The sequence below is a fragment of the Perissodus microlepis genome, chromosome 14 (assembly GCF_051167445.1).
Source record: "Perissodus microlepis isolate ML-2025 ecotype Zambia chromosome 14, ASM5116744v1, whole genome shotgun sequence".
Taxonomy (NCBI): Eukaryota; Metazoa; Chordata; class Actinopteri; order Cichliformes; family Cichlidae; genus Perissodus; species Perissodus microlepis.
The window spans coordinates 37,266,020-37,280,288 of NC_140474.1; the positions used below are offsets into that span (position 1 = coordinate 37,266,020).

At 38.4% G+C, this 14,269-nt stretch overlaps 1 protein-coding gene across 1 annotated transcript; it reads left to right on the top strand.

The window, feature by feature from the left end:
• Positions 1 to 107: 107 nt before the first annotated feature.
• Positions 108 to 3,733, top strand: LOC146374378 (G2/M phase-specific E3 ubiquitin-protein ligase). Its single transcript, XM_084950178.1, has 8 exons — positions 108 to 134; positions 720 to 972; positions 1,053 to 1,139; positions 1,289 to 1,542; positions 1,767 to 1,895; positions 1,960 to 2,097; positions 3,032 to 3,134; positions 3,277 to 3,733. The coding sequence occupies exons 1-8, from the start codon at positions 108 to 110 to the stop codon at positions 3,492 to 3,494; spliced, it is 1,209 nt and encodes a 402-aa protein (XP_084806304.1). The 3' UTR covers positions 3,495 to 3,733.
• The last annotated feature ends 10,536 nt before the right edge of the window (positions 3,734 to 14,269 follow it).

Sequence of the window (14,269 nt, forward strand, 5' to 3'; positions counted from 1 at the left end):
AAAATGCCAGAAGTGTGGCATAGGTGTTCCACTGCAACTTCTGTCAGAACACCTAAAATCCTGTCCTCCTTTGGAAACTCCCAGTGAAAGTACTGTGGTGAATTTAGATGGTGATGAACCTACAGAAAAGGAATGTAGGTTTTTTGACAATTTCATACCAACATATTACCCAAAAGCATAAAGTGTTAAGAGCTAGCTAGAAGGAAAAATTAAATGTTATAAAAATAAACTTTGTCCTTTCAAATTTATTGCACAACAGCACCATTGCAGCAGTGTCCTGTCTGCACAGATATGTTTCCCTCTGACTTCATTGAGCTGCATGCCTCTTCATGTGGAGAAAGGTATTTAGCAACAAAAATTGCAATTTTTATTGTCATTGGATTTAAGCCTTGACTGAAATTTAACAACATATTTTGATAGTAGCTCATGAAATGAAAAGGGGCATGAAGATACAGTAATTGAGGAAGGGCTAGCAGATATGCCAGGACCATCTGGAACTACTTGTGAAGTCAGGGATGGTAGGTCAATCATTTAGTCACAGGTTATGTAAGGAAGGTGTTGATTAGTAACAATCAACAGCTAATGTGAACAAATCCCAGAAATCAAACCATTAGTTTGTATCCATTCAATGGATTTCTTATTTTTGATAGCCTCATATTCAAACTACTTTAGACAATCCTTCAAAGGATAAAACATAATCTTTTTGTAATAGTATCTAGATAGAAGTTGATATACAGACTATATCCAATTCTAATCACTTCTATTTTCTTTTAGGCTGGTTAACTGTTTTGGACTCTTCAAAGGCCATATATGAATGTGCAAAGAATGCTTTGGACATGCATGAAATGGAGAGCCCATTACGTCTCACAATGGACATCAGACAAAGTGTAGCTGATCAGGACATGGCCCTCATCTCATTCTACAAGAGACCCAATGTTGAATGGGCACGTCCTTTGGAGTGCAGGCTTGAGGGTAAATTTGCTGAAAATGATACATAAATATATCTTGAAATAAATATTTGTATTCATTATTTTATTTTGGTGATCTAACAGGGGATACAGCTATCGGACAAGGAGTAATACGTTTTTTCTTATCAACATGCATGGAGAAGCTGATGTCTGGTTTTTGCAACAATTTTGGTTAGTTTGTTTTTGGTTGACCATACCTATGTTTGATGATCATTATATTGTATAACTTTTCATAAGTTAATTGTCTGTTTATTTTGTGAAAACCTCTGTATTGTGTGGAAGTAATCTTCTTTTTTCCTTTCTTTTCATTTATCTCATAGCAAACTCTAATGTTACTCCACTTTTTGAGGGAGAGCCAGGCCATTACATACCATCAGCATCTCACTTTCTTGTGGAGAGTGATATGTTCCTTATGGCAGGGAGGATGGTAGGGCACTCCTTTCTTCATGGAGGCCCATGCCTATCTGGACTTAGCCCAGCCGTTGTGCATGTCCTACTTGGTGGTAGTCCTGAAACTGCCACAGTTACACCCGAGGGCTGTCCAGATCTAGACCTGAGAGGGACAATTCAGCTTGTAGGTTTTTATGTTTAAATGAGGGAACGTTTATACATTGCCCCTTGTGAGTTATAAACATGTCTAACCTAGACTAATCCTTTAAAATTGTTCTAGATCAAAAACTCTGCCATTGAGACATGGTCTGAGACTTTAAACTTGTCTTTTGTTAAATTTTTTATGTATGAGGGATTAGGAATTTATAGTTCTTGTTTCTGTCTGAATTACTGTCTTATGGGTTACAGCTTGAAGGGCAATCCAAGCTGTCGGATGAAGAGAGAAAACGTGTTCAGGATCTGGCATATGCATGGGACCAACCCCCCTTGACAGAGAACAACAGGAGATGGCTGTTTGAGAAATTATTACTCCATTCTGTGAGTGAATTGAAAAGTAAGTAAAATATTTCTGTGTTACTGTTTAGTTAAAGTTTTTCCTTAGGTCATTGGAAGAGTGACGAGGTCGATAAAACAGCTGAGAAGGGGACTTAAAGAAACCCCTATGTGGACCCTGCTGACCCAGCGACCTGACACGGTGCCCTTACTCTTTCCACAAGAGTTGGCTGCTGTGAATCCTGAGGTAAATTTTGTGCTCCTAAAATACTGTATTCATATTAATAACATTTTACTGTGTGTTGTAGAAAATGTAGTCCAAAGCAAACTATGAAGACTTGAGTCATTCTACAAAGTGAAAAAAATTGAAATTTTAATTTGGCACTTACCAAGAATTATGTATCAAATAATAAACTTACCATAAAAAAGCTGTATTCATTTTTACAAATAAAATGCACAAATACTAAAAATGAGCATATTCTTGTGGACCATACATCTTTACTGCAGTTTTTCTTTAGTCTTGTAAAAATAAAACTGCTCGAAAAGCCCGATTTACATATAGAAAACGATTTTGTAGATATGATAAACAGACATGACTAAAATACATTAGTAATTCTTTGGTAATACACATTTTCTAATTATAGATTTAGCCATTAATGTTGTTCTATTTTCATTTTTTGTTTGCGACAGTTTCTTCTTTTAAAATACAGTCAAAATTATGTAGAGGTTTGGGGATCCAAGTGAACACAAAAAGCACAAAACATGGATTATTATAGAAATTTATTCAAGGAATCAAGTCATGGACCATAAGGCAAAGTGGGTGATAGTGAGCTAAGAACAGGTGTGACTAATTAGATAAAATATGGCTATAGGGAAGGGAACTACCCAAAACAAGAAGAGACAAAATCCATGGAAATCTGAAGAATTCAGAACTATAAACATGACCTGAACCCAATAGTACCTGGAATTAAAACCAAACACATGCTAAAATAAAATCGGGTATTAGGGGCACAGTGTGCAAGAACTAAGAGTCGCCAAGTAAAAATGAATTACAAATAATTAAACTGTGAGAGACAACTGTTACTACTTTATTTCAGTTACTAAGTTATGTTGAGCAAGACATTATTTGGTTTCACAATGTGCAGCAGTATTTTTGAAGGGTATACTTTGTTCTGTTACAGGTCCTTCTTCAGCAGATCGTGTGGCCTGAAGATGAAGATGATGACTGTCCTCTTCAAACTAAATGCAGAATCACAGGCTACATGAGGCATTTTATTCTAAATGGTAGGGTTGCCATTTTGCAGGAGGGGAATACCAATATTATTGCAATGTTAAAAATATATTTCGTTTGGATTTTTTCGAGGTTGTTAAACCTCATTTTTCTCAAAGCTCAATGCTTAACTATACACTTTCTTTTTCTTCACAGCAACACCAAGTCAGCTGACAAATATCCTAAAATTCTGGACTGGATGGGAGATTGTGCCAAAAAGTCTCACAGTGGAGCTAGTAGATGGCAGACATCCAACTGCTGCCACCTGCTATGAGACCTTGCGCATTCCATACCACTACAAGGACTATTTAACTTTTAAGGAAGACCTCATTGCCTGCTCTGAAACCTGCCACTCAGGGTTTGGACTCATTTGAGTCATTCCCATAATGCAAGGTAGTGGTGTACAAGTCTCTGTTTAAGATTTGGAATATAAATGTTCACATCTACTGGGCCTCTCTGAGGCCATTTACTCTGTGCAGGCAACATTGGTTCTTGGTTCAGTTCTCGGTTGAAAATCCCTTTAAGTAGTTCTTAAAACTGTTAATGTCTTGAAAGTTTACCTTGTCACTGGCATCTTACATGCATCTTGATCAAAATAAAAGGACAAGATTGACTTACTGTGCTGTTTTAATTTTGAAACATTCCTACCATCAGCCTTCAGTCAAATATTGCTTTACAACATAACATTCAAACTGACAAGCAGTTTCTATTTAGTTTTCTGAGTGAATCAATATTTAAGTTCCCTCTCTCCTAATTCTTCAGTATTTACATTACGAAGCTTTACTAAAAATTGTTACTTATAGCGAAGTTTATAGTTTGAAACAGTTGGTGAACCCTGTGGAATCTCATAGATTTCAGCACAATTTGAAGATCAGATCCCATTTCATGACCAAAGTCACAACAATAATCAGAACTGCTTATACACAATTATGTTAATGAAAACACCATGAAAATTCTTTGAGTTGGTTTAGTTTAAGCAGACTGTGATTGTCCAGATGTCCGTGATGAAGATCAGATTACATTTCATGACCAAATTGTGCAGAAATCCATGAAATTGAACAAGATTCACAAACTTTTTCCTGCAACTGTATGTAGCTTTCCTATTCTAAATGAATTGCTGCCAAAACTGAACAGCCATAATGTAGATGTCCGCACCAAAGGACTGGGATGCCGCTCTTGGATTAACAACGCCCTGTAAAGTTGTCATTTGTTCTTCTGTCAATGGACAGTCAGTGTTTGGAACAACAATGCTTGAATGGTTATGGCAAGATAGGCCACTGTCCTCCCAGTCAATGTCTGGAATCTGGAAGCCCTGCAACGAACAAGCAAAATTAGGAAAGAATAATTGTATATAGGAATCAATGAGTACTAAAAATGTGCACCTTTACCTGTGTGTTTTCTGGAACAGGAACAGGGTGATATCTGTGACCCAACTCCCACAGCTGGTTGGGACTCATGTTGTTTTCTGTTCGCAGTGGATGGTTGTCCCATCCACTGCAAAACGTATTCAAATCATCCTCAAGTCGAGGAAGAAAGACGTAATGGCAGCAAAAGAGGTGTGCAGCATTTGAAATGTCAAGAAGGCCCTCTTCCTCAAGGTTGTGAAGAACATCGTAGTAAATGCATGTAACGGCCACCCCGAGGTCTCTCCACAGTCGCTCTATTCTGAAATAATATATAAAAAATATTTAATTAGGTATGGCTTTTCTTGGTGTGTATGAGAAATTCCCTGCTTGTTTCTAAGCCTACATGAAATGTGTGTATGACAACAGTAATAATACACTAGAAAAATTTGCATTTCCTGCGAAAATGCAGTGTGGATGCTTTAAAGCTGAAGCTGTATGCAAAAAGTAGCTGAAAAAGCTGAAAAGTTGCAGAAATTGTAAAAACTTTGCAGAAGCAAAGGAACTTTGCGAAAATGGAATAACTTAGCAGAACTGCAATATCTTAGAGAAAACATAATACTTGGCAGAAATACAATAGCATAGCAGAACTTAGCAGAAATATTGTAACTTACCAGAAACATGATAACTTCTCAAAAATACAAGAATTTAGGAGAAATAGTATAAGATAACAGAAAGAATATATTTAGCCAAAAATACTTAAACATTACAGAAACACTATGATTTAGAAAAATAGTACAACAGAGCAGAAATACTGTGATTTACCAGAGACACTGTGATGAACTATGAATGTTGTCATTTTAAATTAATACTATGTTTTAGCACAAATACTATAATTTGACAAATACTATCATTTGGCAGAAATACAATTATATAGCAGAAATGCTATATTTAGAAAGAAAAATATAATATAGTAGAAATACTATGATTTAGCAGAAATACTACAATATAGCATAATAACAATGATTTAGAACAAATACTATGATTGAGCAGAATAGTAATAACTTAAGTGAAAATACTGGAAAAGTAAGATGACAAGCTGAAAAAAAAACGGAACATGGTTAAGTTCCCTCAGAACTAATTGTTGTTCACCTGTGAAAAAAAAAAAAAGAAATAATAATAAATTTAAAAAACAAGAAGGAACAGCCAACAGATACACACAAAATCAAATATGTATACACAAATGCACAGAGAGAGAGACACACGGAGGGTCTATGCCAGTCAACCAGTCTGAATATATTATATTTTTTTCCAACAATGAGATGCTGCCCTAAAGAGGGTCTCTCTCTCTCTCTCTCAATCTCTCTCTGTCACACACACACACACACACACACACACACACACACACACACACACACACACACACACCAGCAGCAAGTGAACTGGGGCTGTTAACAGCATGTTTCTTAGTCAGTCAACCAGCTGTGAGTTTTGAATGCCTCAGCCCACATATATGATTGGCTGGTTGGGAAGCCGTGCAGGCCCTGATTTGTGAATTTGAATATCTCAGTCCTCACAGAGGATTGGCTGCCTGGGGACCTGGCAGAAATATATAGAAATAGTATGGTTAAGCATAAATACTACATTCAGTAGAAATACTATTTTTTTTTAGCACAAATGCTATAAAATGGCAGAAATACTATAATTTAGCAGAAATACTATATTAAGCACAAATCCTATAAAAAGCAGAATACTATGATTGAGCAGAAGTACTAAGATGTAGTAAAAGTACTTTGATTTAACAGAAATACAATTATGGAGGAGTAATACTTTAAAATGGGAGAAATATTGATACACACACACATACACAGAGCCTAAAGGGAAGAGTATTTGTGCCATGGAGTGTTAACAAGAATGTGAGGTCCATATTAGAAAAGCTGGTAAAATGCTAAAAGTTTGCAGAATTGTAATAAATGATGAATATGAATTACTGGTCTGTGTTGGTGTATTAATTTGTAGGGAAAAAACCTGTTGACTAAGGTGGAATCGAACCCACGACCTTTGGTTTGGAGACCCGTGTCATTACCAACTGCGCCACTGGGAAAGAGAGCGGGCGCCTTGAAAAACAGGGTGATGAGCAGTCAGAATTAGATCGCGGTGAGAGGCAAAAAGCACCGTTTTTTGGAGTTACAAAACGTTGTGTAACTCAAAAACTAGGTGGACTAGATGCATAATTCTTGTACTGGCTGAATCAGCGGACTTTGGTGTACTTTGACCGCGATTTTCATTGCTCTCTGTACATCTGTCGCTGAGATATGACGAGAGAAGAAACGGCAGACCTCAGATATGATTGGCTGGCTGGGAAGCCGTGCAGGATTTTTGCAGTCTATTTCTCATAGTGACGACTCCCCTCAAACAAATGACCATAATTTCCTAACCGTAGGGGCTAGAACGGTCATTCTTACACCGTTTTGTTCAGAAGAGATTGGGGAATCTTCAAGTGTTGACAATTTATCATTAAAATATGAATTTTTAGAGATATATGACATGGATGACTTGTTGACTTAGAAGCCACGAATTCCCCAATATGCAAATTTGATTGCCTCAGCCCACATATATGATTGGCTGGCTGGGAAGCCGTGCAGGCCCTGATTTGTGGATTTGAATTCCTCAGCCCTCAGATATGATTGGCTGGCTTAGAAGCCATGAAGGCCCCAATATGCAAATTTGAATGCCTCAGCCCACATATATGATTGGCTGGGAAGCCGTGCAGGCCCTGATTTGAAAATTTGAATGTCTGAGTCCTCACAGAGGATTGGCTGCCTGGGGACCTGGTAGAAATATATAGAAATAGTATGATTAAGCATAAATACTACATTTAGTAGAAATACTATGTTTTAGCACAAATACTATAATTTAGCAGAAATACTATATTAAGCACAAATCCTATAAAAAGCAGAAATACTATATTAAGCAATATAAATATCCTATAAAAATCCTATAAAAAGCAAAAATACTGTACTATGATTTGGTAGAAAAATTATAATTAATCAAAAATACTATATTTGGCACAAATCTTATAAAATAGCAGAAATAGTATGATTTAGCACAATAGTAATAACTTAAACAGAAAAATTGGAAAAGCAAAATGGACAGCTGAAAAAATGCTGAACATGCTGAGGGTCCCTCAAATATACTTGTTAAATGAAAAAAATCAGCAAAAAAATATATAACAGCCACACAATCACAAATATGTACACACAAGGAAGCACACATGCACAGAGAGAAACACACAAAAGATCCAATTCAGTCAACCAGTCTAAATATATTGAATTTGAATCTTACAATGAGATCATCCCATAAAAAGTCTCTCTCTCTCTCTCTCTGTCACACACACACACACACACACACACACACACACACACACACACACACACACGGAGAGAGAAGTAAGTTTCTAGCTCAGTCAAGCAGGCTGGGAGCTGCTGAATTTGAATCCACCAATCAGAGAGCCTGTGCACTTTTTCCCACCAAAACAGGTGCAGGCAGCACAGAGAGACACAGGATTTTTGCAGTCCATTTCTCATAATGACGACTCCCCTCAAACAAATGACCATAATTTCCTAATCGTAGGGGCTAGAACGGTCATTCTTACACCGTTTTGTTCAGAAGAGATGGGGGAATCTTCCAGTGTTGACAATTTATCATTAAAATATGAATTATTAAAGATACTTGACTTCTAATGCACCATAACTGAGTAGAGCAAAGAAAAAACTGCCTTGACTTGCCCTCAAACAACGCTTTCTAAGTCTAAATCTATTTGGAGCATCAATATCATTCTTTCACCGTAAGAGACAGCAGGCTTTGGTGAACAATCATGGAAATTTTCAGGTCTCTGTGGATCTCCATGAAAAAGATATGACGAGAGAAAAAAGTGGTTCATTTCCAGAGTTTGAAATCTGAAGAAATCTGAGCGAAGGACGAATTTCCTACCCTCAAACAAGTCCAACTCATTTCAGAATGGTAATAGGTGAGAAAGAAATTCTTGAATTGTGAGCGTCAGGAGTGTCTGAAGATATACTGGGACAAGCCTCATGTTTGAACATGTTTAAGTTTAGATAGTATTTGTAAAGATATTGACCATATCCTTTTCTGAAAGTGTGGCTATAATGGATGGGGTAAGGTACTGACATGCTACAACTTTATAGTTGTTAAATTCTGGGTACAAGTATACATACCCATCTTGTACATGTTTTTTTTTTTATTATTATTATTATTATTATTATTATTATTCTACCCAATTAAGTTTCTTTTAATCAGAGTATGCTGTTTTAATGACTTTACTATATCATTTACATTGTGTTCCTTACATTTTCCCTAATTGTATGTTATATTAATCCTATATTTCCGTTTTAATATTTCTAATGTTTGCCTTGTTTTCTTCACTGTCTGGTCTGCCTCTGTCTTGCCTGTATGGATGCATTTACACCTAAATGTCCCCAACAAAGGATGTTTTAATTCACCACTATTCCAGTGAAACACGAGTCTCCCATCTTCCTGCTACCGGTCTGGAGTTTTTGTTCACCAAAGCACACACCAACTTCATACTGACGGACAGATCACTGCCCTTTTGCCGCCTTGTCTGACCGTGTTTTGTGGCTTTGGTTCACTTCACCTCACTCTTCCCCTTTCTTGTCATTAAATCAGGCCGTTCTGCAACCATGGCAGCCATTCACTCTATGGCTTTATTCATGGTGTATTTTACCCCTTCACCAAAGGCCGTTCTCGTTTCCAACATTATATTTGCAGTGTTCGTCTATCTATCAATATCTGCGGAGTATTTTTTTTTAACGAGTATCCTATTTTCTAAAGCACAGCATGTAAAGGGTAGCTCGGTTAGCAGGATGCTAGCATGTAGCGCTTAGTGAGACACGCCTCAGACGAGTTGAGCAAAGACCCCGTCTGTGTACTTTATACGTGAGCAACGGATTTAAATAAAATTAAGGTTTAAAAAGACAAACTTGAAGATAAAAAACAATATACTTACCGGAGAATCGCCAGGGTTTGCCGCTTCCATCTTGGCGCTCCTAAATTCAAAACTGCCTCTGCAGACAGGCAGGGGAGGCGTGGAAATTGTCTTTGAGTTAGTCAAACGTTTTCCTTAGTTCGAGTAAATGATAAAATAAAATAAAAATAAATGGGATTTTAAGTAGGACTAGGCGTTCTGTAATGATCTCTATTTAGGAGAAAAACTTAATCACTCACCTTTAAACAGCTCTCTTTTAGGAGACACACTGCTGGCTAACGGTGTCATGTGATCAAACAGCGTAATTTAATTGGCTGAGAGCCGCTCGACTCGATCTAGTGCTGATTGCTCTGGCTTGGGTCATTCAAGTTCACCACTTCTGCAGTTGAATTTTTGCAGGCGAATTTTTGGCAGGTGAATTTTTTGCAGGGAAATTTGGAGGATAAAAATTCAGTGTTATAAATTCAATGTCTAAAAATACTTGAATTCTGATGATACTATATTTCTTCAATACAAAAATCAACTATTCACATTTCAACTTTTAACTATTTAAATTTTCAGCTTTTTCTTTTTACAAATTTAAAGTGAAACAACACAAAACACTGCAAACCACAACACAATTAAATACAAATTAACATATGAAAACAAAAAGAAGATGCACATTCTCTGTCATATGGACCTGCATGAATAAACTTTCTGAATCCTTTATCATCCGCAACCGAAAATAGTTGTGGATGATTACTATACCTTTCTAATGTGACGTTGTTGTCCCTGGCTCTTTCTCTCTCTCTCTCTCTCCCTCCCGCTCTGTTCCTGTGCTACTGAGTGTAACTACCGCCCCTCCCCCCTCTGCCCAGCGTAAAGCACAAGGCTGGCGTGCGGAGTGAAGGGGGGGGGGGGAGAGAGAGAGAGAGAGAGAAAATACAACCCACATGACGGCTCCAGTGTTGCCAATCTTTTTTCATAATGTTGAGCAGTTTTGCAGATTAAGTACACACTGCATAAAAGTGTGCATTTGTATTGTTTCAAAGGCAATTTTATTATAGTGAAGATTTCTAACACGAAGAAGCAATGCATGAATCATATTAACCCTTTAAAGCCGGTCGGAACGGCACGCTCCGTTTTGCATAACTATTTTTAAATCCCGGTAGCACTGCAACCACGTAAGCTAGCGCAATAATTTTTTTTGCATATGAAATAGTGATGGGATTTCCGGCTCTTTTTAGAGAGCCGGCTCTTTCGGCTCCGAACCGGCTCTTCAGGTTGTTTTGTTGCTTTAATTAATTTATTATTAACAACAATAATATAAAATTATGCACAAAAGGAATTACTAACGTAAAAAAAAAGTGGTTTTATTTATATATGTTTATATATAAATATATGCGATGGCCCCTAGAGACAAAACACGTACAAACTCCAAAACACATTTCTAGCATGAACTGAACTTCCAAAGCAGAGCTACTAGATCACTTAAATTACACAATTGAAAGCATGTGTGTATTGTTTGTGTATTTATACACAGGCACTCATATATATTCAAATAATTTAAAAGAAAAGTTCATTTACCTGTTACTACCACACACCAAATCTGGTCGTTGGTACTTGCTGGCTTGTATAGCCACAAGATAACAAAAGCTCAACACTGCCCCCTAGCATCCTGGAGCACTTCTGTTGTCTTTTGTACGTGTTTTGGAGTTTGTACGTGTTTTGTCTGTAGGGGCCACCGTAAATATACTTTTATTTATTCACTCCACATAAAATGTAATAAATAAATCATATAATACAAAAATCAACTATTCACATTTCAACTTTTAACTATTTAAATTTTTCCTTTTACAAATTTAAAGTGAAAACAACACAAAACACTGCAAACCACAACACAATTAAATATAAATTATAATATGAAAACAAAAAGAAGATGCATATTCTCTGTCATATGGACCTGCATGAATAAACTTTCTGAATCCTTTATCATCCGCAACTGAAAATAGTTGTGGATGATTACTATACCTTTCTAATGTGACATTGTTGTCCCTGGCTCTCTTTCTCTCTCTCTCTCTCTCCCGCTCTGTTCCTGTGCTACTGAGTGTAACTACCGCCCCTCCCCCCTCTGCCCAGCGTAAAGCACAAGGCTCGCGTCCGGAGTGAAGGGGGGGGGGGAGAGAGAGAGAGAGAGAGAATACAACCCACATGACGGCTCCAGTGTTGCCAACTTCGCGACTTTGTCGCTATATTTAGCGAGTTTTCAGACCCCTTAGCGACTTCTTTTTTTTTTTTTTTTTTTAGAAAAAAAGTCGCTAAAAAAAACAAAAACAAAAAAAAAAAAACAAAAAAAAACAAAAACGTGAAAGCGCGTATCGCTTTTACTCTCAACAAGCAGCGGGTGCTGTAACACAGTCAGTTCTTCTTTTACTCTTATGCTGTTTTGTGGATCACAAGGTTTAAAACTACTTATAAACACACACACAGTAACTCCACCAGAGTGCCTATTTCGGGTCACTTTTGCCGGTCCAAGCCCGGGTAAAGGAGCAGGGTTGGAATTGTGACATATACACACACACACACACACATATATAAAAACACACACACACACACACACACACATAACACTAATTGCTAAAAGAAATTTAATTTGTAGTTCTAAATAAACTCTAAATGCATTTAGGACGTTTTCTTACTCACTTTATGTCTCTTCCACGATGTTATTTCTCTCTCCAACAACATAGGTTACAATTAGATTAGCATGACCAATTATGCAAATTAGGCAATGACGTCATTTAGCGACTTCTAGCGACTTTTAGGACAACCAATAGCGATTTTCCTTACTGAGGAGTTGGCAACACTGGACGGCTCGCGATAAGGAGCCAGTTCGCGTCGTTCACGTCAAAGAGCCGGCTCTAAGAGCCATTTCGTTCGCGAACGACCCATCACTACTCCGCTGAAACTGCTAGCTGACTGCGAGGTGCTCTTCTCAGCCCGTTCTCAAGTGTGACACGTTTGTGCGCTCGCTCCAGTGGTTCCCCCTCAGAGAAAGCTCAATTAAATAAAGACAGGATCCGCTGCATTCCCAGTGCTCACTTATATTTCAGAGGCACTCAGCAGCCATCTGTAGTCCACTAGTCTAGTCTCCTTGATGGTGCTCATATTGCTTTTATAATTTCTGTGTATGCCCTCTCTCAGTGGGCCACTGCTGCTGTTCTATTTTCCAATTATTTTGCTGTATCAGTTAACCAATCAGAAAAAAAAAAAAAAATGTTTTCAATTCACTCTCGTCAGCCAGCAGGTCATCAGCTGTTCACTTGGTTTTGGGCACCACCAGTATTTCGTCACCGTCTTGGATGCTGTAGGAGTGGAGAGCTCGTGTGTTGTACTTCATTTCCTCTGGACCGAAGGCACTGCCCTTGTTGATGTAGTAGATCAGCGGTCTCCAACCTTTTTTGCACCACGGACCGGTTTATGCCCGACAATATTTTCATGGACCGGCCTTTAAGGTGTCGCGGATAAATACAACAATAAAACTAGTACCGGTACTGAAAAAAAGAAAATTTATTCATAACACACGTGAAAAGACCCAGGAAAACCGAGTAAACGATAAAAAAAATAACGCTGAAAACTGATAAAAACCCTGAAAACTATACATTTCACACCTGAGCCTCAACTCTCGCGGCCCGGTACCGGTCCGAGGCCCGGGGGTTGGGGACCGCTGTAGTAGAGCCTCATGCTATTGGTAGACAGCTGGACCACTGCTCGCCTGCTCCCTCCAGGCAGCTATGGAGCTGCCCAGCACAGTGTCCGTAGAAAGCTCAGTAAGCCGAGGGTTGCTCCGAATGATGGCATCTACAGCGCTTAGCCCAACTGCCATGGTCCTCAAATCGTTGGCCTGAGCAATGCGGTCCAGGAGCTTAATCATCCGCTCCATCTCAGCGTTGAATTCAAAAGCTGAAGAGTCTGCGGGGTCCATGTTCTGGTCGTGATCTTCTGTCATGGAGCGGCTGTGTGCAGGCAGGAGTGGAAGTAGAAGGACCCAAAGTGCAGACACTCGGAGGCGGAAAGTAACTCAAAACTCAGCTTTTATTGCTGGATGGCAAAAAGTGGCAAACGTAACAAAAATCCAAATAAACTTACATGACCAGGCAGACAGAACACACAGCATAAATGAGAGTAGATCACGACACAGACACAAAGAAACACGGGGCTTAAATGCACAGAGGGAGCAATCAGGGAATGGGTAACAGGAGGGAAACACAGCTGGGGCAAATCAGGCCTAACGAGACAAGGGGAAGCAAAACCAGACACATTAACATCAGACATGGACCTTCAAAGTAAAACAGGAAACAACACAGACTCACAGGCAGGCACTATAACAAAGGGAACAGAGACGTGGGACCAGGGCAGACATAGACACTGACTGGACGTGGGGATACAGCAGACAGGGGAGACAGCGACTATGGAACACAGACAGAAAACCAGAACACTAAAACTCTAACCAAACCCACCCAGAGAACCTAAACTAAGAATAATCCTAAAACCCATAAAGCAAAGCTAGAATATAATGAAATAACAAAATCAAAGACCAAAAACACAAAACACTGGGTCAACGACCCAGGGACCCTAACACTATCAGCAACTCCCTCTACATTACATGCAGCTGTGGGGTTTATTGGTAATATAAAAATACTGATTCAAGCACCTGTAAACTATGACTGAAATGTCAGTGTTTGGGACAAAAATGCATATTTTTATATAAATTTCACTACGATTGTGTCTAATATATGTGCAA